The sequence below is a fragment of the Zonotrichia albicollis genome, chromosome 3 (genome assembly GCF_047830755.1).
Source record: "Zonotrichia albicollis isolate bZonAlb1 chromosome 3, bZonAlb1.hap1, whole genome shotgun sequence".
Taxonomy (NCBI): domain Eukaryota; kingdom Metazoa; phylum Chordata; class Aves; order Passeriformes; family Passerellidae; genus Zonotrichia; species Zonotrichia albicollis.
The window spans coordinates 102,743,721-102,767,833 of NC_133821.1; the positions used below are offsets into that span (position 1 = coordinate 102,743,721).

General features: G+C 37.7%; 1 protein-coding gene across 3 annotated transcripts in view; it reads left to right on the top strand.

The window, feature by feature from the left end:
- Nucleotides 1-24,113, top strand: part of UBE3D (ubiquitin protein ligase E3D) — a 76,730-nt gene that overhangs the window by 30,230 nt on the left and 22,387 nt on the right. For 2 of the 3 annotated variants that reach the window (XM_074538318.1, XM_005485937.4), the window contains exon 9: nt 14,286-14,424. The exons of the other annotated variant lie outside the window; for it this stretch is intronic. In XM_074538318.1, coding sequence (XP_074394419.1) covers nt 14,286-14,424 — 139 coding nt within the window. The remainder of the gene's footprint in view (nt 1-14,285; nt 14,425-24,113) is intronic. 3 annotated transcript variants of the gene reach the window in all.

The following is a 24,113-nucleotide window of genomic DNA, read 5'->3' on the forward strand; positions in this document are numbered from 1 at the left end:
AAAGGGAAAACTTGGGAAATAGTTCTGAGGAGAGGAGGTGTTAAAACTAGGGACAGTTTTGGGAAGGGTGGAGGGGTTATTTATGGAAGAGTATTTCCCTGCACAGAGGAAAACTGTGAGACAGACATGTGAGGACACATACTGGCAGAGGACATGGAAAAGGGGCAAGTGGAAAGTTGAGTCTTTCCAGATATGCAGTTAGTCTGCTGTGAATTTCCAAAGTGAGCTGTGGGATGTAGTAATAGATGTAAAAAAAATCTATACTGGTTTAGCGTTTTGGCTTGAAGTTTATGTTTAGGAGAAGAAGCTGTGCTCTTGACTGCTGGTTTTATTTATTTAGGATTTAATTGCTTGTTGAATTTGACTTCTAGCCACATCTGATACTTCAGTTTTGTTCTACCTGCACAGAGTGAGCTTCTGTACAATTTTTGTAAGAGGTATAATTTTTTGTGGAGTGGGAAAATGATGATAAAAATAAACTCGTCTATTAAAATTGTGGTTTCAGTGTGAAAGGGAAAATATGGCATATATGAAATTCTAACTTCAGTCATAAGGCTTTTGTTTGGCATTGGTTTAGATTGAATGACTAGAAAGAATAAATCTTGCTGTCAGCAAATTTGGGATCTACCGCTTCTATTATTTGTGGTGTTTCTTTCTTTGCTGCAGGTAATTGCATCTTAAAATACTGAATTTCCTTCTCTTCTGAAGTCAGTGCATCAGGAAAAAACTTCAAAGCATCAAGCTGAGAGATTTTTGTGAACAGTGATTACAGCATTTTTTCTGTACAGCAGGATAACTTCTCCCTTTGGATTCAGACATAATGTTCTGGAGTGCCTGGTATTTGTGAATATTCCTATATGGAATATCAACAGTGCTGTGGAAGAGATTTAATTTTACCCAGAGGTTTAAAAATCAGAGGCCAGAAAACATTTTCGTCTTTATATTGTTCTGAAAATCCATTTCAACTTCAGAAATGGCCCCCTGCTTGGTATAATAGGACTTTAAAAGGGAATTAAAGTTTATGGAGCATGTATAAATCTTCATGTGGCACAGCTGGTAGGAATAACCTCTGTAAGAACACCCAGCCAAGTGCTTTGTACTGTGGCTAGGGAACTTAGAGCTTTATGTACAGGGTAACAGCAGTGCCATCTCATCATACAGACCATTGGTTCATTCAACTTTGATTTAATTTGATTTTTTTTCTTCATAGATAATTTTTCTCTGCTGCTTGCTTGGTTTGCTTTGCTGACAAAACCAGTGTTACTATTTGTGGCTATTCCACAGCCCTGAATTGTGCGCCTGTTTCAATACTGTTAGGGCAGGGTATCACAGACACCATCCCTCTGGTATCAGTGACAGTGTTGAGACTGCTGCCTGGTGTGATAGTGGCAGTGAGCTCATATTAGGGCTGTGTTTTCTACATAGTGCTGAATTCCCATGGTTTGTGGTTAGAGCCTTTCCTGGGGACAGTGGTGGGACCATTAGTAACAAGGCAAGGATATAGATACCACATTGCTGCTGACTTTGCCTCTTTGCCACTCTTCCTGCACAGCCTAGATGGGAAACTCAGATTGTCTTGTAGAAGGCGGCCCTGCATTTCAGTCATGGTCTTAGGTGAGGTTACTGCACCTTGCCTTGCTTTTGCAGTGCAGACATCTGAGCCACTTGACAGTCAAGTCCTCAGGTGCTGCAGTGTAGAGCATGTGGGTGAAAGTAAATTGTTGCCAGTTCTGGATTGCTTAAAAACACTGCACATTGAACCTTGGAAGTTTAGGAAGTGAGTGATGAACAGTTCAGGTGTCCAGGCAGGGTCAGCTGTTGAAACCAGTAGCTTCATCAGCCCTGCTCATCCATCAGGTCGCTGAGTACCAGGAGTGAGTGATGCAAATACCTCCCAGTGTGCTCGCAGTGCACAGACATAGCAGGTTACACCAGCTTTACAGCATTTATGCATTGGGTCTGAATGTCTTCTTTTTTTCACCTGTAACTACTAATTAAAAAAAAAATCTTACTTAATAAAGATATGCTTATTTATCGTAATTGCATCTATCAATCCATTTCTAGTGGCTAGATGCATGAATTTCAACAGTCCCTTCCCTAAGGCCACATTAGTCAGTATAAGCTCTGACTGATAAGTAGAAGAATTTTTTTTTCCAAACTCATAAGGATGTGTAAAAATTTTATGATGTTGCTTTAACAAGGCCCACTGAGATTTGGGATTAGATATCTAAGGCCTTATTGAAGACAAAACCTTTCCTATGTTCAGCCATGCAGAGCAAAGCTACTCTTCAGACAGCACTTTAAAAGTGAAGATAATTTGATAAACCTAAAATTGAAATAATAGAGAAAGGTATGAGGGATCTTTCCTCTGAATTCTTTACTGCAAAGCCTCAGTCACTATTAACAAATATAAAATGTAAATTGGAGTGGCAGCATTGAAATTTAAGGCCATTTCACTCTACTAGGAACCAGCAGTGAAAATCTTTAGCATTGTTAGAAGAAAACTATTTGCAATACTGAAGAAAAGCAGAGGATGGAAGATAGACTTCATTCCCTAGCAGGAGAATTCATTCTCCTGTACAGTTAATCAGATTTCTTAGTCTCACTCTTCAGCACCCAAATCTTTGTTCTGTCTCTAAGAGGTAATTTTTACTCAGGTATGCCACTGTTGGGGCCTCAGTTTAGCATCCCTCTACTTCCTTCTCCTGGGAAACTCTGAAAGGAAAATTAAGTGGAATGTATTTCACGAGATATTTAATGTTCAACTCCTTCTTGTTTTCTTTGAGGAATTAAGAAATGAAACTGTTTCCACAGGCTTGGAAATTAAAAATCTGATTTAACATTAGGCCATTTAACTAAATTATAAAAATTGAACCTAATATTTTTAAGAAGGGTATTTTACAGGAGGCCACAGTGCAGTTGGCAGAAACTTTTAAGTTCCACATTTTCAAAGCACCAGACTTGCTTTATACATTTTCACCCCTTTGCTTAAACCTGAGCAATCTGTCTATCCAGAAACTTAAGTGCATTCTTTGTCTCTTTCAAGAAACTAGGTGTTCTCCTTTTGTGAGGATTATAGATTCATAAATACGTACACTATTCCATTTAGCTTCCTTTGGGTAAATTTCTACTGTTTTAATTTTCAGTGTTTGCTGTGAAAGTATTTAGATTCACTGAGAGGGCAGTCTACAGGTAGCTGAGCTGCACAGTCCCAGAAAACCTTGAAGAAAAAATGGAAGCCTTAATGTGGCTGGGGATGGTATTGCTGTGTTTTCAAGCAGTGACCCTGAGTATTGAACGACTTAATGCAGACACATAGGTGTTCTAGATTAGTGATTAAGCTACAGGTACTGGTCTTTAAGCAGCATCTGCATGAATTTTTACACTGTGTAGATCCAACAGGAATATGTAATCCCTCCTATGCCCCAATGATGTTTTGTTTTCATAAGGGATGGGAGCATTGTCTTGGAATATCCTTTTTACCTACCTTGCTTAATGTAGAATGATTTAGTCTGGATACAAAGTTCTGCTTTTAAGGATGAAGAGTTAGTAAATTGTTAAATCTGATGAAACACCAAACAACTATTGTTCATTTCTGGAATTGTTTTGCTATTGTGGGGCCTTCTTTTGTTTTTTCTGCAGCATCTCTGAGATTTTAGATTTTGTTAATAATGATTATTGCAGTTGGGCACACATGACATAGTTGCTGCTGCTCTGTAGATATTTCAGTCAGAGTTACCAATTTGGAAATCAGCTGGTAGCTGTTTTGGGCAAGGAAACCAGGTATTTTTGGACTGACTTCAGTAATGTCTCACTGAATCAAGGAGGACTTCAAACAAATTAAACTGGAAAACAAATCAGTTACGGATGAAACTAGGAGCTTAATAACTCAAAATAATTCTTGACATTGCATTTGTGATGCTTAGAATTATTATAAGAGATCAAGAATAGTAAGTATTTTTTAAAAAAATCTTGGACATTGTATACTAATTTATTTTGAAATAGATATACTAGTAAAAGACCTTGCTAAGGTACTGCAGCTTGGTTCACTGACCTGTTTTCATTATGAGAACTTCTACTTTTCTTTGAAAACTAAATTATCTTTACAGCCTCCAGCTTTTTTTTATCCCCTTGCTCTTAGAATAATTTGCTCACCTGAGAAGTGATTGGGTGAACTGAAGTGAATTAAATGCCATTTCAAATTACATAGGTCTTCTCTTTCTTAAGTATCTGACCCTCAGTGGATCTGGACATACTGCTCATGATGTTTTTGGAACCTTTTTAACTGAACTAGTACAAAAGAATAGAATACTAGAACTCTTGTATTTGATCTGCCTTGCCACTGTTTAGAATGATGGTTTTGGATTTTTTGATTGCCTCTTTATCAACCTTTCACATTTTGCATAGTGAAAAATAATTCTCAGATACTGGATGTAGCATTTGTACAGAGGGAAACTTTCTGTGAAGGGCCCTTGTATTTATAATAGGATACCTGACACCATATTTTTTATGTTCACTAATATAACATCTCATTTTGATGATTTTTAAATAAAGATTATAATTTCATGGAGAGATGTAAAGGTACTTTCAGGAGAGTAGTGTTATTGATAACATCTGGGCATTCAAAAATTTAGACATGCCAATATTTTTGGAAAAGACATCTATGTCTTCCTCCTGAGTCTCCTATTTTATGATTGGAGTTTCCAGCCTTGAGAGGGGAAAGCATGAGGAAAGAGCCTGTAAAATTATTCCTGTGTGAGAGTTTGGTGGAAGTGGAGCCCAGGAGACAGCAGAGATATTTTGGGTTTTCTCTGGTCCTTCTACCTAGTGTCAGCCCCTGGAGGGGCTGAGAGACAACCTATTGTCTCAGCCTTCAGGTGAGAAGCTCAGCTACATGCAGGAGATGCTGCTAATGTGCAGACAGTGAGGAGAAGGTGCTCTACATGTATGACCCATCTCTAGACTCCCTTGATAAGATTCTGTAAGTTCTTGAGGTTGGTTTACAGAAAAAATACACCAAGGCAAACAGCTTTTTTTTTTTTTTTCTGGGATAATGGAGTGTTTGTGGAAGTACTTGGACTTGATAGTGTTAGGTTAACAGCTGCACTGTATGATCTTAGAGGTCTATCCCAATCAAAGTGATTCTGTGATTTTATATTTTCTGTTTGTCTTGCCAGTTGCCTCCACATTCCTTCTCCTGCCCTGACTTTTAAGTATATTTGCTTTATTTGCACAATTTTGGAGATAAACCTTTTGTGTTATACTTTTCCCACAATATCTGTAAAGCAAGTGTTCATCTAGAGGAATACATTGTTAATGATGAAAAAAAATATGGGTTGACAACAACAGCTGCAAGAAGAGTGTGCTGAGGAAAGCAGCCAGTCCAGCAGACATCACTAGTCCCATAAGCAGGCTTCCCTAAAATTAAATGAACCTTTTAAGGGTGAGCTGTCTGGAACTGCTTTACATTTACTAGAGTAACTATATTGATGTCAGCAGGTGCCCTGAAAGAGCTTTTACACAGTACTTTGTTTTTCTACAGCTCTACTATGCGCTTGCACCCTTCAGGAAATAAGTGCTATTAGAAGAGGCATATTCACATTTGCTGGGGCAAGTGGCCTTTATATACCCTTAAATACATATCCAAAGTCTTAAGAGTTTAGAAAAAAACAAAGAAAGTGATGTAACCTGAGAATTCAAGTATTTGGTTCAGACATACTGGGAAGAGAGGCGCTTTAGTTTGATGGTGTCGCTGCTCACATTTGCTATTCCTTGCAAGTAAGATGGCACCAGTCAGGCTGCTAGCACAGTCAGTAGCACGCTGCTGTGTCCTCTGCATCCAGCCCAAGCACAGTACTCTACAGTTATTGTCATACATTAGGGATATAATGAGCAATCTGTTCTAATTTAGAGCAAGATGTATCCAGGAAGGAATCAAGAGGTGCTTAAGGTGAAGAAAAGTATTTTAGGAAGCATTCAAATCTATCCGATCATTCTGAGTTGTACAGCTGTATTCAAGAAAACTGCATTGTGGAGTCATAGTACTACTTTTGCTACTGCCATCCTCCGCTATGGTGAATTCTCAGCAGTGATCTGGCTGCAGGAATCTCATCTTTATTGTTTTCAGAGAAGTTACTTTAATTCTTTCTACCTGGGATGCAGTAAGATGCGAAAAAAATGCAGCTTAAAGACTTAACACAACCATGAAGGTGAAGAAGCTTATTCTAAAGCTTTGGCCGTGCAGTTTTTATGACAGTAATTTGCCTCTCCTTTTAGTGGGACCTCATTGCTTTGCTGCTGAGAAGTCAGCAATTGCATTGTACTTTGGAGCTGCACCAGCAATTCTGCATAGTGTGGATGTTAAAGAGCAGTCACAGCAGACTTTAGGCGGTGCTCAGCAAGAGCTAAACTCCAGTGCTTTTCTTGGTTTTGTAGGAAAATTAAATGAATGTGGATTCTACTCTTGCACCCAGGTAGGCAAAAATTATGTAGGATTTTTTAAAAAGTAGTTTAAAAAATACATATTGTGACAGAATTCACTGTCTGCCATGTTTTCTTCCTGTTATATCTAGATGTTTGACATCACAAGCCCAGCAGGAGCTTTTTCTCTGTGAGCTTCTATTCCTCAGTTAGTTGCTCTAAAAAGACCTTCACTGTAACTGATGAACATTTGCAGCAGTTTTCTGCTTTTACAGGTTCAGTTTTTGCAGTAAGCTGTTGATCTTGTAGATGAATAAAGAAAGACTGTCTCTATCCATAGACAGTTGTTGCTATGGGTTGGCTCTGTGGCTAGATCATCTGCTGCTCTACCTTTATGGACTGTGGTTTTGCTGGTAGAGCATATTCTGGGACATACCCAGCAGGTCTGGGATTTTATATCCAAGACCAGTTCCCATGAAATTAAAATAACTTTTTCACTTCATTCTTTGATGAGCCTATTTCTGCTTACCTGGTGCTGAAACTAAATAAAGACCAAATATGTCTTAGTTGTACTCACAGACCATCTGTACAGTTTGAGTGCTGTTGAGAATTTTAAATTTAGTACATTTGTGAGTGTTTGTAGTCCCACATATCTAGGTGTCCCATTGAACGTAAGTCTGCTTTAGACATTGTTGCTTGATTTAGGTTTTCATACATGCGTTTTAGATCCTATGAAACTTCAACCTACAGATTTCAGAATAGATGAACACCTGCTAATCCTTCTGTGATGTTTAAGCTTTATTTCAGTGATTCTTGCATCTGAAATTGTGTTTTGTCTTCCACAGAGACTGTACAGTTGGTGCTGTTTTGCAATGGAATGAAAATATTTTATGGGTGATAAGAGTTTGCAGCTTAAAATTAATGCTTTTGAAATTGCATAGCAGCCAGATGGAGGAGGAAAGGCAATGTAGAAAAGAAGTTGGTGAACACCCAAGAATATTTAGTCTGGAGAAGTATGCTGAGCATTACTTTGAAATTACATACTCCAAGGCAAAGTTACTCCTGGACAGAATTAAAATGTCAAGATTTATTGCCATGCAAGAAGTTGCAGTATGTTGAGATAGCTTTCTGTGCTTCAGAGGAATAATCTGATTGTAAACAACCTTGTCTGTCTTGGACCAGTATATTAACACAATTGTTTGGTTTTCTGCTTTTGCCCTTTACCCTTTGAGAAAAAAAGAATTTAATTCTGTGGACTATGCAGAGGCTTTGTTCTGTAAATAGCATTTCCTAATAAATATCCCAAAACCAATGTAGTTACATTTAATATAGGGCAGTTGAGTCTACCAAAAATGTTGGTTGGTGTGAAGTGATTTGGGCTTTGCTTTACAGTTTGAAATAGGCAGCTTTACTTCTCTTTCTGACTTCCCTTAAATAGCTTGCAATGATCAAAAAATGTCAAGAAGTTATAAAATCATGTCAAGTGCATTAATAAAATTAATGCCGTTGAGATTAATATATAGTTGTTTAATGCAAACAAAATTATTTAATCCACTGGCTTTTAATGTACCTTTTAGCATGAGTTGTTTAATCTATGCGATATACTGGAGTTAGAAATGAGAAAACTGCATGTGGAGTATGTATTTTAAATCATAAAAGCATTCATCACAGCAAATAGCATAATTTTAATTAAAAGGTGCTTTGAAATACTACAAGACCAGTTGATACCTCTTATGTCAGCCCATCTGAAAAATATTATGACACTGGTACTCTGGTGAGATTAAATCTGAATTTTCATTATAAGGCTTTCTTATTAGTATTAAATAACTTGCCCTTTTCAAATGGTGACACATTGAAAGTTCAAGAAGGGCTTACATTTTGCAGGACAGGGTATTTTAGACCTGGTGAATTGTTTTTGCAGTGGATTTCTAGCTAACTTCTTTTTTACTAGACTCCAGATTTGCATATTTTTTCCCATCAAAGTATTCATTACTCAGGGAAAAAAAGCTAGAAGACTGTTAATAGTGAGCATGTCGTTCTATATGCACCTCTTATAGTAATTTATAGAAATATGTATCATTATATGTTAATAGGATTGTTGTATATATAACTAATATAATTAAATATACTACATTGAAGTATATGTACAATATGCTATATATATGATGCACTTTAGTGTAAGGATTATATATCAGTAATTTTATAATGAGATTGCTTTGCAAGTGATAATATTTAAGGCCATGTGAAAGTACAGAAATTCAGTTAAATGAAGTCTTATCTCTGTAGTGCTACACTGAAAAAGAAAATGTTTAAAACTTCAAGATGGAGCTTCTGTATTGACCACTGTAGTCCATTCCAAAAAATACAGAGGAATGCTCACTGCCTTCTTACTTCCCTAAATATTTTGCTCTTCTCTTGCTCATTTCTTTGCAGGGAAACCAGAGGGTTAAATTTCTGTTCTTATGTTTTTGTTTATTATGAGAGATTAAATACCTATTGGTTTGGGATACCATGCAACTAGTAAAGATCCCAGGGAAAATTTGCTCCAAGCCCACACTTGACACTCCCAGGTGCTCAGGATAAATAATGAATGGTAGAACATGACCACAGATGTTAGTTTCAGGATGGAAGCAGTGGTTCTACAAAGCAAGTTTTTTTCCAAAGGAAAGAAGTACTTTCACTGTAGGCAATGAAATACTGCACTTCTGAGTCGTCCATATTATTTAAATTTTGGTAAGAGTTCAGTAGCTAATGAGCAGGCATTGATTTTTATGTTGTTTTTAGATCACTGGAAGGATAATTAAAAGTATAAATAACTTAGCCTCCTGGTACATTAAGTATATAGACACATCATCAACCATAATTAAGAATTGTTTTTAGATTAAATCACTTTTACAAATAGTTATTTAATTTAGCAGGTTTGTCCTTTGGTTCAGTAAAGTCATCTGTCATTTCTCTCAGAGCTGTAGCTTGTGGAAAGGGCAGCTTTAACAACATCCAGTGAGCTCTGAGATTCAGGGCTGAGCTTCTGTCAGCTTTTATATTGGATTCTTCAGCACAGGCTTCATTCATCAAAGCACTGAAGCTACAGTTAACATCTCCTTCAAGAGTTTGACAGCATTTGGAGCCCTAAATGCAGAGCACATTTACCTAGATCATAATTAATAAAATCTAGTCGGTACATTGCTTCAGCAACACTGAGTAAGAGCTTTTGCATTTTCCAGTTTTGACCTGTGTAGACTATCCTCAGTTAGTGTATTTATAGAAGTAGCTTGCTAAATTAGAGGTGATGATGGGGATGTTCTGGAAAGGAAAAAAGGGCTTATCTGTTCCTCTTCAAAGCCTTCCTTTGTCTGTTGCTGAGACAGCTAAGTTGCATTTAAAAGTGAATCTCATGTACAATGAAGCATTATTATTGATAAATGTCTTTAGCACTGATGGAAGAGGCTTCTTTTCAAATAAATGCAATTTAGTCAGAAGTCTCGTCCAGTTTTTAAAAATCTTGTGAGAATCTTCATCAATTTTTCTTGAGTTTGAGATACAAAGTTTTCTTTTGCTTCCCTGATTTGCCATGTATATTGCATTTTTCCATGAAGACTTAAGATGTTGTTAGTGGGTTCCATGACCTGATGGATGACTGTGTTAGTTTACTACTTATATCAAGAAATTATGAAATTAATGCAATTCGTTATTTTGGTGTTTTAAAACTTGCTTTTAAGAACACAGTTTTGAAATTTTATTCTGACTTATACAGACAATTCATTGGTATGAATTCCAGAGGGAGCAGTGGACAAATACCATTCCCTGATGCATGGTGATTCAAATGTAAAACATTTTCTGAAACCATTGTAGACAGAAATACCATATTAATAAATTCATGCTCATATTCTCCCAGGAAGCACCACGTGATTAGCTGGTATATATGTTGCTGTGTTCCATTAGCAGCTTTTCTCTGTGGAGCAACTAATGTGCATTCCTTCTCTGTACTCTCCTGAAAATCAGGAAAACATGAAACTTCCCCAAATCTAATTTTTTGAGATCTTTCTTAAGAAAATTTAGTTGAAATAAGCTAAAGGATTAATACAAGTTTTGGGGAAGAGTGGGATAAAGAAAAGAGAGAGAAAATGGAAAGAATGAAGTGGCAGACAAAATGCTTAGGATTATTTGTGTTTTCCTGTTGGTGAGATCACGGACACACAAAACTGGATGATAATGGTGATTTGCAGAGGTGGATTTAACATCCTGTGAAAAAAAAATCACTCTGGCATGCTCTTTTCTTGACTCGGAGCATGGTCTGAGTTTGTACCATTTTCCTGAGTATGTTTTCCTACATCTTACTCTATTCAAGCCTGGTTTCTACAGCTGAGTCACATTTCCCTCAAATACTGGCAAGGCCAATAAGTAGTGGTGAGATTTTACTTGTCACAAAATTGTCCAAAATAGGTGCACCCCACAATGACTTAGGGAATTTGTTTAGAATTTATAAATTTTGTTTGATACTGAGAATCATATTTTTTTGTGTCAGGCTGTGAAGTCCAGAATCTCAAGATTTCTTTGTGCTGTAGAAAAGTTGAATATTTGCTGAAGGAATTATTCTGTTGTCAACCTCACTTTCCTCAAGCTTTTGTCTTATCTCCTCCCTTATTCCTTTCAGCCAGCATTGAAGCTGTGCTGTGATGTCTGGGAATTGTGCTGGGAGTGATCAGCTGAGCTGTCTGTGGATGCTCACTCTCCTGAGGAGCATTATCAGCCCATCTACCTCTTCCAGTAAAAAGCAAAGTCTTATGTACTGGAAGTGAGACAACTGCTTTTATATAGAAAGACCATGAAACTAAGGTGAAAAACAGTGGATTCTTTGTGGTTTGTTTTGCTTTTGTTTTATGCATAGATGCTTATCTCTTTCCTCTACAACAGAGATTTTGGAAAGTGCTTCTAACAGCAACAGGGATAGAGAAGAGCAAAGAGAAATGATCTAATAAAGCAGTGACTTTTCCACAACCATTTGTGCTAAATGCTGTGAAAGGGCAAGTCAGAAGGACTAATTCCTAACATGTGTGTTCCTGGAGCAGTAAATGCTGGGATATGTTTTGTTTGTAATAAGGGAATGCACTGGAATAATTTCAGGAAATACTAATGATTGAGTAATTAATAAACAAGAACTCCAATATAATTAGGCTAAATGTCTTCATGCAAACCTACTTTCCCTCAGCTAAACCAACAGCCACAAAAGAAAAATCCCCAGTTTGGTGTCAGGGCTGTAGTAGTTGGATTTTAAAATGAGGAGGCATCTCCTTGTATCAAAACACAAGAATAGAATGAGGGTACTGATGTAAGTTGTGATGTTTTGAATATTGCTTGGAGTTCTGAAAAGTTTCTTTGAAGAAAGGGTGTTGATCTGTGGAAACACCCTCCCAAGACCCAGAACCTTAGCATACCGCCTCCAGTCTCCAAACTCTCTAGATGTGTTTGAAGGTGCCTGAACAATGCTTTGTTTAGATTTGCTGATTTCTGAAAAAGAGAGCCTCTATTTTGCTAACTTCACCTAAATTTTCCTGCATCACCAGATTGTAGAACATGTAGAGAAAAGAATCAGTAAGGAGCATATAAAGGTAAGTTTCTAATTATGTGGGGAAATGAAATTACCAAGGGATAAGGAAATGTAAAACTCCATTCTGGATTACAGTTAACAAGACTCCTTGGTTACTGAGTACTTAGGGCTCATCATCTAGCTTTGTCTTTCTCCTGGAACATTTATAGAATCACAGAATAGTTTGGGTTGGAAGGGACTTTAAGGATCTTCTAGTTGTTATCTTCCTGCTATGGGGAGGGATGCCTTCCAGGAGACCAGGTTGCTCAGAGAGAGCCCCATCCAACCTGGAACTCTGAACTAGTCAGGGCTGCCTTTTCTGGGCTTGTGTTGTCTGTAGTCTTATAAAAGAATCCGGTTTCCATTCAACACTGACCTAATATTTGTGACTTAACTGGAGGTTAGTGCCTTCCAACAATGAGAATAGTCCAGAGTCTCTTCTAAACATCTTACCTTCCTGTCCTAGTGGTCAGTTGGGATTTTTTGTAGTAGCTTTAACAACTTTTCCAGATCCATGGGTCACAGTGTAAATGTCCAATGAGATAGTACATATTATAAAACATGTTAATGTGTGGGAGGTTTTGGCCGCTGGCCTTTGGTATGGTCTCAGATAAGTTGGAAATCTGAAATGATGCACTGCCATTAGAAGAGCCAGGGGGTGCCTTCCTCCTTCTCCTTGCCGTGTAAAACTTAGATCTTCTTCTGTCAAGATGACTCATTCGGGTGAGGTTTGAGAAAAGAAATTATATATCTGGTAATCTAGATGTGATATGATTCTCTTTGTCTTTATTGTGGGGACAAAAAAAAAAAAAAGAGAAAATACTTTTAGAGAGATGAAAGCCCCTCTGGCATTCTTTGCATTATAGGTCTTCCTTCTATATATCAAAGCAGAGTTGGATTCTTATATACATACAGATAAATTAAGAAAGAGAAAAAGATGTAAATATTAGAAAAAAAAGCAAAGAGTTGAAATGTAAGTGGCTGATTTCAGACAAATGGAGGTAGGAAAGTGAAAGTACACCCACTCTTTGAAGAAAGATGTGTAAATTATGCTAAGTAGGACATCTTCTAGAAGAACTCAGAAGGTGCTGTGTATAAAAAGTGTATATGCAAGCCTTTGTGTAAGAAGTAAGACTTTACAGTGAGTCATTGGGTTTGGGAGGCCTGGGAGAATAAGAACCATCCAGGGTGACACAGATATTGTGAAGAGAGTATTTGTTCAGTTTTCACCATGCTGAATGCTGGGGCCCCAAGTGTCTAAAAAATGCAGCTATTTCTAGAAAGTACATTAAAATAAGCTGGTATGTTCACAGGCAGGGGTTCAGTCAGAAGAGCTGGAGGAATTTAAAATTGAAAGCTGATGCTAAGATTGTTTATTGAAATCTTGAAGTCTTGGACAGGGAAGGGTAGCAACCATTGTCTTCCAAAGAAATGCACTGAGGTCTGCTGAGAATAAATGCCATTCATCTTACCCAGGAGTATCTGATATTACCTACCCAAAGTTATTAAAGTAGCTGGATCACTGATCAGTCTGTAATTTTGTGTATTATGGAAGAAATAATCCTCAACTATAGGAAGCAGAATGATCTTGTATTTTGAGTAAATCTTGTTGAACTAATCTTGTTCTTCAGCATATGATAGTGGGAACACTTTACAGCAATATGCTTCAGAAATGTTGTTTTTATGAGTAACTCTAGAAATCTTAACTCTTTTGCTACATCCAAATAAAAAAATCTGTAGAAGGTGAACTGGGATTGATTTTTGCTTTGTATTGACTGCTAGTAAGTTCCCAGTGAGCATAATGAACATCAGTTTTGAAAATCATGCCTGACCTCCTGTCTTCAAAATTGAATGGAATCTTTCTAGAAACAAAATAAAAAGTGGAGGCATTATATAATTATATATTAATATATATATTAAAGTCCTGCAAAGAATACTCTATGTGTAAAATCATTGTATGATGGGAAATTACAAGTGACAGATGAAATTTTGTTCAGAAGTAATGAAACTGAATTAGAAACACGAGTGAATTTTTCTAAAATAGGCTAAGTTTTCCTTTCACATTATGTATATTTTTGAAAGATATTGGCGGTATGGGTAAGGCACTTTATCTAAATACACAGTGTTTTTCTGGTAAAACACACTGATCTTTGACTTTTACAGGGAAAACGTGAAGGGAATTTTTTATCACAGTGATATGACACATTTTAATATTTAATTGAAACTCATGGTTTAGATGTATTTTAAGAAAATGAAAAAGCTTTTTTTAACTCTATAGGCTTGCTGATGCGTGGGAAGATGATATGGGAGTTCATCCTTTAAAGTTTCCATCAGAAACGTGTTTGGAATTATTGTTGATACTAGGTCTGAGTACCACATCTCTGCCACCTTCACTTCGATGCATGAACTCTTTTCAGGTAAGGAACAGCTTCTGTTTCATTAGAAAGGTGTTACTTTTAGAAAAAGAGAGATACCTGGGGGCCATAAACCCTTTCAGAGGGCTTGTCTTTTGCAGTTGTATGACTGTCCGTTATATTAAAATGTAGAACAAGGTGGAAAATGCCATTGGATTTTTAATCAGTTCATTACAGTTTAAAGTGATGAAATTTAAAGAAATTTCATCAAATTTAGGCTACAGTAGCTAGAAGAATTACAAAAAGTCTTTCAGGCTTAAAAAAAAATCCTCAGCAACAACATAAAGATTTCCAGTGGTGAAAACATTCTTCTGCATGTTACTTTGGAAGTTCTCAGCAATCATAGAAATTTTCCAAAGCAAACATTGTTGCAGGCACGGTAAATTGTGATTTTTTATTTCTTTTGTAATGTGGTTGGAGGGTATGATTTTTACAAATGCAACAGAGACAACTGAATTAATGATGATATGACATAGCAGCTCAGCCTTTTTATGATGCTTCTGTCTTCCCCCCTGTAGTTACATAGTCTGTAGGTTGAGTATTGATGCAAATCTTAAATAACCAGCTGTTGAGCAGGAAGTGTGCTGAGTCTGTGTTTGTTCTGGCAGCTAGGAAAGAATTATCATCTTAGTGGGACTGAATGTTCTTAACAGTTTGTAACATGAAACCAGGTAGCCTCTATTCATCTGTATTTCCTGTTTATACTTAAGGCACCTCTAATTAGTGTTCCTGAGCTATGTTTACTGAAAAGTAGTCTTTTTGTAGATTTTGAAGCAAAAAAGGGGTTGTAAAACAAAATCAAGTCATTGACTTTAAGAGAGTTACACTGATGTACAGCTGCTGAAAACTGCTGTTTTAGGAAATAGGTACCTGCATTGTTTCTCACTTTGCATCTTGTGTGCTTGGAAACAGGGAATCTGTACATGGTGGTCACTTGGGTACAGCAGCAGCCACTGATTGCTTCAATGTTATTTTAATAGACAAAGTCAGAATTGTTACTGGGTTGTACATTCAGAGGCCATAAAATGGAAGAATCTCCTGGATGCCAATAGATAGCAATAATTATAAATTTTAAGGATTGGCCAGCACTAGTAATCCGTGCAGCTGAGTATCCACGTTTCCTATTGAGAAGTGAACATTTTTGTTGTCTAATCCAAGAGGATGTATTCCTGATCTCTTACATTACCAGTAATCTGTGGTAAAGTCTTCCCTGCTTTACCCATGACAGGTTAAATGGGAGTCTCTTCCTGTGTGCCGAGGCTGTGTGTCTGTCCTGTATTGTTTCTGTGCATACTCAGTCCCATGTTGTGTATTTGGGATTCCTTTTGATTTGTGTATGGGGTAGAGACAGGAGGTGATAGATGTCTGTCAGCTGGTGTTTATACCTCAGAGTACACAAAACATCAGACTTTTATTTTTTTCCTTGGCTGACTCTGAATGATTGTGCTCAGTTGCTCTTGGGTAATTTTAGCTTTGTGAGGTTACGTCTGTAAAGAAACCATTGCCCTTGAGGTGCAAGGTACAGGTCCTGGAAGCATAGGGTTATGTCAGCCATGGGGTGGGTCATCATCCCCTGGAGACCCTCTGACCATGGCCTTTCAACCCCAGATTTCTCTGGAACAGATGAAAGCAAACAGTACTGGGCTAAGCTCATTTACTGAGCACTGGCCTGCACAGATCGTGGTTTTCCTGCCTGTGTGCCAAAGTTGGCAACGTGACCGTGTCCTGTCTTTCACAGCAACACACTTTGCAGTTTTTGAAAAGCCCAAGTTAGAAACCTGCTCTGCTAAGATAATGTTCTATTTTGCCAAGTGGGAGGAAAGGAAAATGGCTTTTTTGATAAAATTCTGACTCCAACTGTCACTCTCCTTGGCAGACAGTCAATATCACCAAGTGTTGGCCCTAGAGGGCAAACACTGTCCAGTAAAACATTGTTTTATTTATTTTCATCTTTATAAACCTTGTTTGGATCCCAGTCAGTGAATCCATGAAGCAGAAACAAAGCTTGCCCAGGCTTTTCCCTGATGCTTTATATAATTTTGGGGATTTTTTTCTGGCTTGCTTCTTCATGTTCAGCGAATACTAGAATTACAGATCCTAGTTTTTTGTATTTTTCTTGGAAAAAGCTGGCAAGATCTGAAGAGAGCTTGAATAATGATACTAAATTGTGCTGTTGCCTGGGCATAGGATCATGCTGCATCCAAAACAGTGAAGATTGTGAGCCAAAAAGGGAATAATAAAAGGGCACTAATTGAAAACTGATATTTCATGTATCTTAATGGAGTAATGGCAAAATGACAAAACTAGCTATGCTTTATTTTGTGCCAGACCTTAATCTGGCAGTTGTCTAGAAAAATTTAAAACATTTTAATTCCATATTACAATGAAACTTGTATTTGAACTGAAAATAATTGCAGAGTTCCCTGTTATCTGCACAGTAGAACAGTGGCTGTCTTGTTCAACAGGGGCCAGGTTCCTGCAACTGAATGCTGGAGGAATTAGAAGGGAAAAACAACCCCAGAAAGTGCCAGAGTTTTCTCCTTTCATTTATATGTGTTTCCACAGTTGGACACATGGTGAGGAGTTAAATGGACTACTGCTTTCTACTGGTGCTTTTCTTTATGTTTTCATACAGTATTTGGAAATGTATCTAACAGACAGCTCTAATGTAATGATCTAAAAGTTACAGTTTAACTCCCAATACCCTGCAGGAGCTTTTAAAAATCCAGATTTTTTAATTAGGTAACCAAAAATGATCTCATTGACACCCATGCTTTTTGAGAATGTATTTACCCTCTCTCCCAATTATATTACAGTATTGCAGTGTTGACAAGCCAAAATTTTAGTTTGTATGCTTCTGCATTGGTGATGCCTAGGCTGTAAAAAGCACACAAAGGAAATCTGCTTAGTTGCTAATAATCTGTAATAAACTCTGTTCTGCCTTGTGCTCTGGAAGTACTCTCTGGGACTAGCTTAGCAGACTCTGTATCAGTGCTGAGACATAAATTACATTTTATTTTCCATTGGTGTGCTACTGCTTAGTAACATAATATTTGAAATCACTTTTCAATTTGGTTTTGACCCCGTAAAGATCTTTCAGAGTGATTTATGTTGCTAGAGGAGCCTGGGAGGGAAGAGCAGCAGCAGACTGTGCTACATAGCTCTGCTGAGTTTGAGGTGCTTACTACAGCCAGCTCATAAGTTTCCCAGGCTGTTGAGCCTAGATACTAGGTTGTCTTTGGCTCATCTCTCATTTCACCTGAACAATTGCAGTGACATTTTTTTGGTGGGCTATAGAGAGTTAAATCTTAGGAAGCCTGAGCCTGTAAACTCTGAAGGACTCTGTTTCTTGCTGGTTGATGGCAGCTCCTGGGTTTACTGGAGAACACGGTTTTTCAGCCCTGACTTGTACCTTCCCAGGCTTGTAATCCCTCACCCATACTAAGGATGTCTCAGATCAAGGTAATACGATTGACTGAGGCACTTGATACTTACCCTGGAGCAATGAGAAAAGCAGTAAGAAGGGAGAGAGGAGTTTGCTACTAGAAAAGATTAATTTTTTTCGTTTGCTTTTGCTCTGAGCGCTGTTTTGCTGCTTTCTCTTCAGCTCCATGACTCTGCACAGAAAGCTGAGTTACCTTATTACACACTCAATCTATTTGGCTGTCCACCCACCTGAGCTGTCAGCCCTTTGCTTTAGGAATGGCTGGGCTTTACTTTGTGTATTATTCTTAATACTTGCAAACACTTGTAGCTAGCACCCACCTGAGTTATCATGTACTTTATCACAGTGCTGCTCGGCTGCTGCTTCTGAGCACAGTCTCAGAGGCTGTGTTGGTATTTCAGAGCCTACAGCACAGAACAGTTAACACAGGGAGATGCTTTAAAGTGACAAGTAATCTCTGCAGTGTTTTTCTAACCTTATCTCGTCTTTCTCTGAATTCAAGCACAGTGAACAGAAAATGTCCTGGATATTGAATTCTTATGATGATATATGGGGCTGTTGTGCACATTTTCTCTCACTGCTTTTGCTGTGAGAAACCAGACATTTTACTTGCCCTATCAAGGCACTATTCATAAGGCCACAGACTGTAAACAACAGTTTTCAGAGTTAAACAGATCATGGTTTTATTTTTACTTTTACGGTTGTGTGAAATTGAAGGAAGATTGTGATTAAGAACTGCTGAGCTGCTTCAAAATTTTGTTTCAAATAGCTCTTGATAGTTTTTGGAGGTGCATCCAGTGCCCGTGGTAGCTTTCAGCACAGTGTCTGCTTTGGTTAAGAGAAGTGAAGCCACTGTTTAAGAAAAAACAAAAAACTGTTTATTCTACCATTACAGTAAGAATCCCTGGTGGCGTCTCTGAAGGAAAAACTCATTTGCAGTTACTTTACTTTCAAAAAAGAAGGAAAACCCAGGGTTTCTCATAGAACAGCCTGTCAATTCTCTGTCATTTAGTCTCTTAATAGAGTGCAGAAAACTTGCTAAAGACAAGATGGTTTAGAAATACAGAATATCAGTTGCTCAGAAAATATAAGAATGAATAAATACAGCATTCATTATCGTTTAGTAGCTGTAGTGTATGAGTATCAAAAGGGTCATGGAAAACAAAATATAAAATTACTGCTGTCTCTCAGGTCTATGCTTGGTCCAAACTAAAGTGTCCCTTGATATTTGGTGGTTTTTAATATCAATGCTTTTATGTTTTGTGTGTCACTATATATATGAAAAGCAATTTCAAAATAATTTCTTGCAAGAAGTTAGTTGAAGATAACAGATGCATCTGTGTCTTTTGACAATCCTTTTTGAAGCTAACAGCTGAGTAAAATTTACAAAAATCTGTTCAGCTTTTCCATTTGTTCTGGGCATTTGGAGCTAGGGAAGATGCACGTATTCTTTTAACCTGGATTCCACTCCTTTGGAGCACTGTCAAACAGCAGCAAAGGAGGATAAAAATACAATAAAAGAAAATATTAGGAGTGAAGAAATGGCTTTCAAAATATTGTGTCTTTTATTGAACTATACCAGAAAGGAAAAGTAAATAAGTGAATTTATGCAGTAGAATGGCTTATTATTCCTTTAAACATTTTTTTTTTAAATCACAGGCTATTGCCTGCTTAGTGAAGATCTCCCACAAAATGAATTAGAGGCCTAAATATGTATATTCTATAGTATTTCACAGACAAATGATGAGTTTTTAGACACAGTACAAATTTTTTAAAAATATTTCTCTCAAGTTTGCAACTGCCTATTCTCTGAAATTTTTGCATTAACAATTGACATTGACAATATTATGAAGCAACCACTGCAAATACATTATAATCTGTTCAAATACAGTCATGTTTTCCTTAGCAGACCAATTCTATATAATGTGAACTACAGTGAACAAACTCAGAATATTTAGTGCCAGCCTCTTTTGGCTACTCAGATTTTACCCAAAATAATGATGTTTTGATTTTTGCAGGTTACTATAAAAGTACCTGCTATATGCTTTTTGTAGTTTTGACTAACTCAGATAGGTTTCCAGGATGACACAGAATGGATTTTTTTTCTGTTTTATTTGTGATGATTATGTGTAAGTTTTAAAGTTTAATTTCAAATTATTTATTTTAAACAGGAAAGAAGTACCTAAACCTTATATTTGAAAGCAGACGTAGTTTTGTAAAACATGCATACAATATTTCAGCAGCTTTTAAATAAAAGAACTTACAGTGTATATATTTAGGAGTTTTTTCATGTTTTTTGCATTTAATAAGAGCCATAATAAATCTATTGAAACACTGCAGAATAATTAGGAAAAAATTCTAAAACTGTATGAACAAATTAAAATGTAAAATTATGAATAAATGCTGCCAAGAGCAAATGATATTAAGAGAGTTAGTGTTTCAATGACAAAACTGAATACTTCTTTGCAGAATTATAGAAATTTCTATGTTCAGTTAAGAAATTATTATTTTGTCTGCTGCTTAATTGTTCCATATTAAGTTGATTTCTATTATGTCACTCAGGTTATCTTACTTGGTGTTCACTCTAAGCTGTCTTTTAAAAGTGTCTCTGGAGCATTCAGGTGTATATGTTGAGACTATCCTTTTTGTTTGTTGTTAACCTCAGTCTCAAAGGGAACAATTTTTTAGTTGAACTATAATCAGTATTTTTACCTTCTTGTTGAAACTGTACCAAAAATGTTTCATACTATTCTACATGCAGTGTATTAAACCATAATGTCTCCTGGCTGAGAACTGTTCAGTTCTGTATATGCAGAACCTTATTGAAAAATGTCCATGTGTCCTTGTGTGTCCCTATATGTCTCATCCATATCTGCAGCACAGGCTCACATTTCTAGGCTATGGTTTTGTGATCTCTGTAGCTGCTTTGGTCATGCTAATGGGAAGGTATTATTTCCCTTATCTAATATGTGGCATGGCTACATCTCCTCTAATGGGAAGGAGCTGCCCATTTATATTGGCCTGAAACAGAATGAAATCAATCATGTGCAAACCTAAACTGAAGCTATGAATAGGAAAAATGCAAGCCAAGCTTACTTGTGGAAGCACAAGATTTTGTGATCCTTTTGGTGCTCAGTGGTGGAAAATCAGAACCTTGACAGCAGTGGCCCTAAACCAAGATTCAAAATTTGTCATCAGTTTCTCGGAAAAGGTAAATTGTTCTTTTCTTCCAAGGCAGTTCTCCAGTAAAGAGGAAATTAAGAGAGAGTGAACCTGCACTTATCATAAAGAGAAGTAGATTAAATTACCAAAAAAAACATGTGCTCCAAGTAAGAAGCAGTGAACATGTAGATGCAGGCAAGTGCCTGCTCTGGAATTATGGTTTCCTGCTGCTTGAGAGGGAAGATCTTTTGAAAGAACAATTCATTTCTGCAATTCTCTTTGCCTAGAATATAGGAAAAACCACCTGTTGCATAAGCATGTCGTAATACAGTTCAAAGCAGTTTTCTTAGAAAAGATGCTCTTTTCTTAGAAAAGATATGTCATCGTGGGGGTTTGACCCTGGTTGCCCACCAAAGCTGCTTTATCACTCCCCTCCTTAGCTAGACAGGAAACTGCAATGAACAGCTCCTGGGTCAGTGACAGGATGGGAGGAAATCACTCACCAGCTACTGTCATGGCCAAACCAGATTTGACTTGGGGAAATTAACTGAATTTTCTAAGGATCAAATCAGAGTGGGATAAGCAAAGAGAAGTAAAACAAAATCTTGAAAATGTTTACCCCCGAGTCCTCCCTTTTCAGGTTGAATATATTCTCAATTCTTTGACAGCTCCTCCTAGTAGTGCAAGGATGTGGAGAATGGAGGCCATGGTGAGTTCATCACACATTGTCTTTGCTGCTCCTTCCTTCTCAGGCAGAGGACTCTCACACATTTCCCCTGCTCCAGTGTGGATCCCTTCTGTGAGGTGACAAGCCCTGCCAGCAAGCTGCTCCAGTGTGGGCTCCTCTATCCATAAGTCCTTCCAGGAGCCCGCTCCAGCACAGGCTTCCCACAGGGTCACTGCATCCTGAAAGCATCCACCTGCTCTGGCAGATTCCTCCACAGACTGCAGGGGAACCTCTGCTCCAGTTCCTGGAACACCTCCTCTCCTCCTCCTTCACTGACCTTGGTGTCTTCAGAGTTGTTCCTCCCACACAGGCTCACTTCTCTCTCACAGATTGTTTAACAGGGTTTTTCCCCCTTCTTAAGTCCATTATCCCAGAGGCACAGCCACCACCACTGATGGGCTCTGCCTTGACCAGCTGTGGGTCCATCCTGGAGCCAGCTGGCGTTGGGTGTGTCAGACATGGGGAATCTGGCAGCTTCTCACAGAAGCCACCCCTGCAGCCTCCTGCTACCAAAACCTTGCCATGCAAAACCAATACAGGCATTTACCATTTAGATATGAATGTATAATTAATTGCAGGGATCCTGTTTAGATGGCCTGTGAATAAACTGCTTGAAAGGGGTGAAGACAGAGCTAATTTTTCCAGTTTTCATCTACTGTGAACCTTCTGATTTTTCCAAGTCTGAAATCTAAAAGTGTAGTTGTTATGTCCTAATGATTGAGTAGTTGTGTAGGTAATGCACAATTAAGCAGAAATTGAGAGTTTGTCTTTATCAATAGGCACCACACTGTAGAAAAGACAAATACCCGTGTTTTATGTACCTGAATATATACATAAAGAAGTCTTATGGGAGGTCTGATATACTGCTAGACCATCCATTCCTATTTATTAATTGAGGCTGTTTGTGACTGAGAAACACGCTCTGCTGAAAGGATATATTTAGACCTGTGCACAACCAAATACTGCAATACATGTTCAGCGTGGTTTATATAAGGCTGCTTCCCTCCAAAACCTTGGCATCTCTGAGATAATCTTAGCTCTACCCAGATTGCAGTTAATAGCTTGATTTATGTGAGGTGCAAGTGTCAATATTGTAGCTAAAAATGCATGGAAATCACATTATCAGCTACAAAGAGCTCTTTTGCTTTAAAAATAATACTGAGTCACTGGATAACAATGGTTCTGTAATGGAGATTTTCCTTAGGAGTTCATGTTGTTATGCTGTGTGTTTTGTGAATGTGTATTGTTATGGAAAGCTACAACATTGTTAATTTCCATTAAGAGTCTGGATAGAAGCTTTGAAGCTACTTGAGGAGTCCAGAAAGCTCTGCAGAATAAAAGATGTATTTATAAGGATGATTCTTAGTAGGTTTAAAAGTGCTTTAAAAACGGATGGATACAACTCTCTTAGATTTCAGGTATAGGCTGGAGCAGATATGATGTTATCACAAATTACAAGATTTTGAGGAATCCTGAGGGAGGTTGTCAATAAATCCTAGCGTTTTATTAACAGACAGGTCAGCTTGCCAAGGCACTTAGAGCAGCTCAGGAGTGTTACATGTTCAAGAGCTGGAAACAGTAATAATGTCTTCAAGGAGACAAATGGACAAATAAACAAAAGGCTGTAAACCCAGAGCATAATAATTGAATCGATGACTTGACTATGATAAAGTACGTGGTGGACAAAAAGGAAGAGGGCTGTTAAGTTCTCCTCTTTTTATTGTCAGTTGAAAATGAGTCTGGAATGGATCTTTTGGTGAAGAAGTCAGTAATGCCTCCAGTGAGAAACATACAATTTGCCTTCCCTCAGAAGCAGAAGCCCATCATTCTGTTGCAATGTCAGTAGAGAGTAGTGTGCTCTAAATCTTTGTGCTTAAATCATAGGTCTGTTCCGGGGGTGGTGGTTGATGACAAATGGTCCTGCTTGAAAGCTTCTGCTTCTTAAAGAAGAAAACTCTGTTTGGATTTAGAAAAGCTAGAATGGACATGGCATGGGGAACAGAACAGAGCACTGTCTGTCCAGGGGTAGGGAGAAACCTGAAATGTAAGAGATGAGATAGACCAACTACCCCTTTACTAGGCTGGTGATGTTCTCATTGACATACACCAACGCAATTGTGACTGGCCATAAAAAGGACAAGATTATTTCCTTCTCTAAGTTGTTTGCTGCTTTGATCTATAGAAAAGATCAGTTTTGTGAATATTTCTTTGTAATAGCTCCAGTGCTATTGATACGAAGGAAGCTCGTTTACACATGGGAATGTGTGGAGGTATCTCAGCCAATGCATTTTATAGAGCTGCTAAAATAAGATTTGGAATATTCCCGTGGGAGGAAAGAGAAGGGCAAAAGGGTGTGTA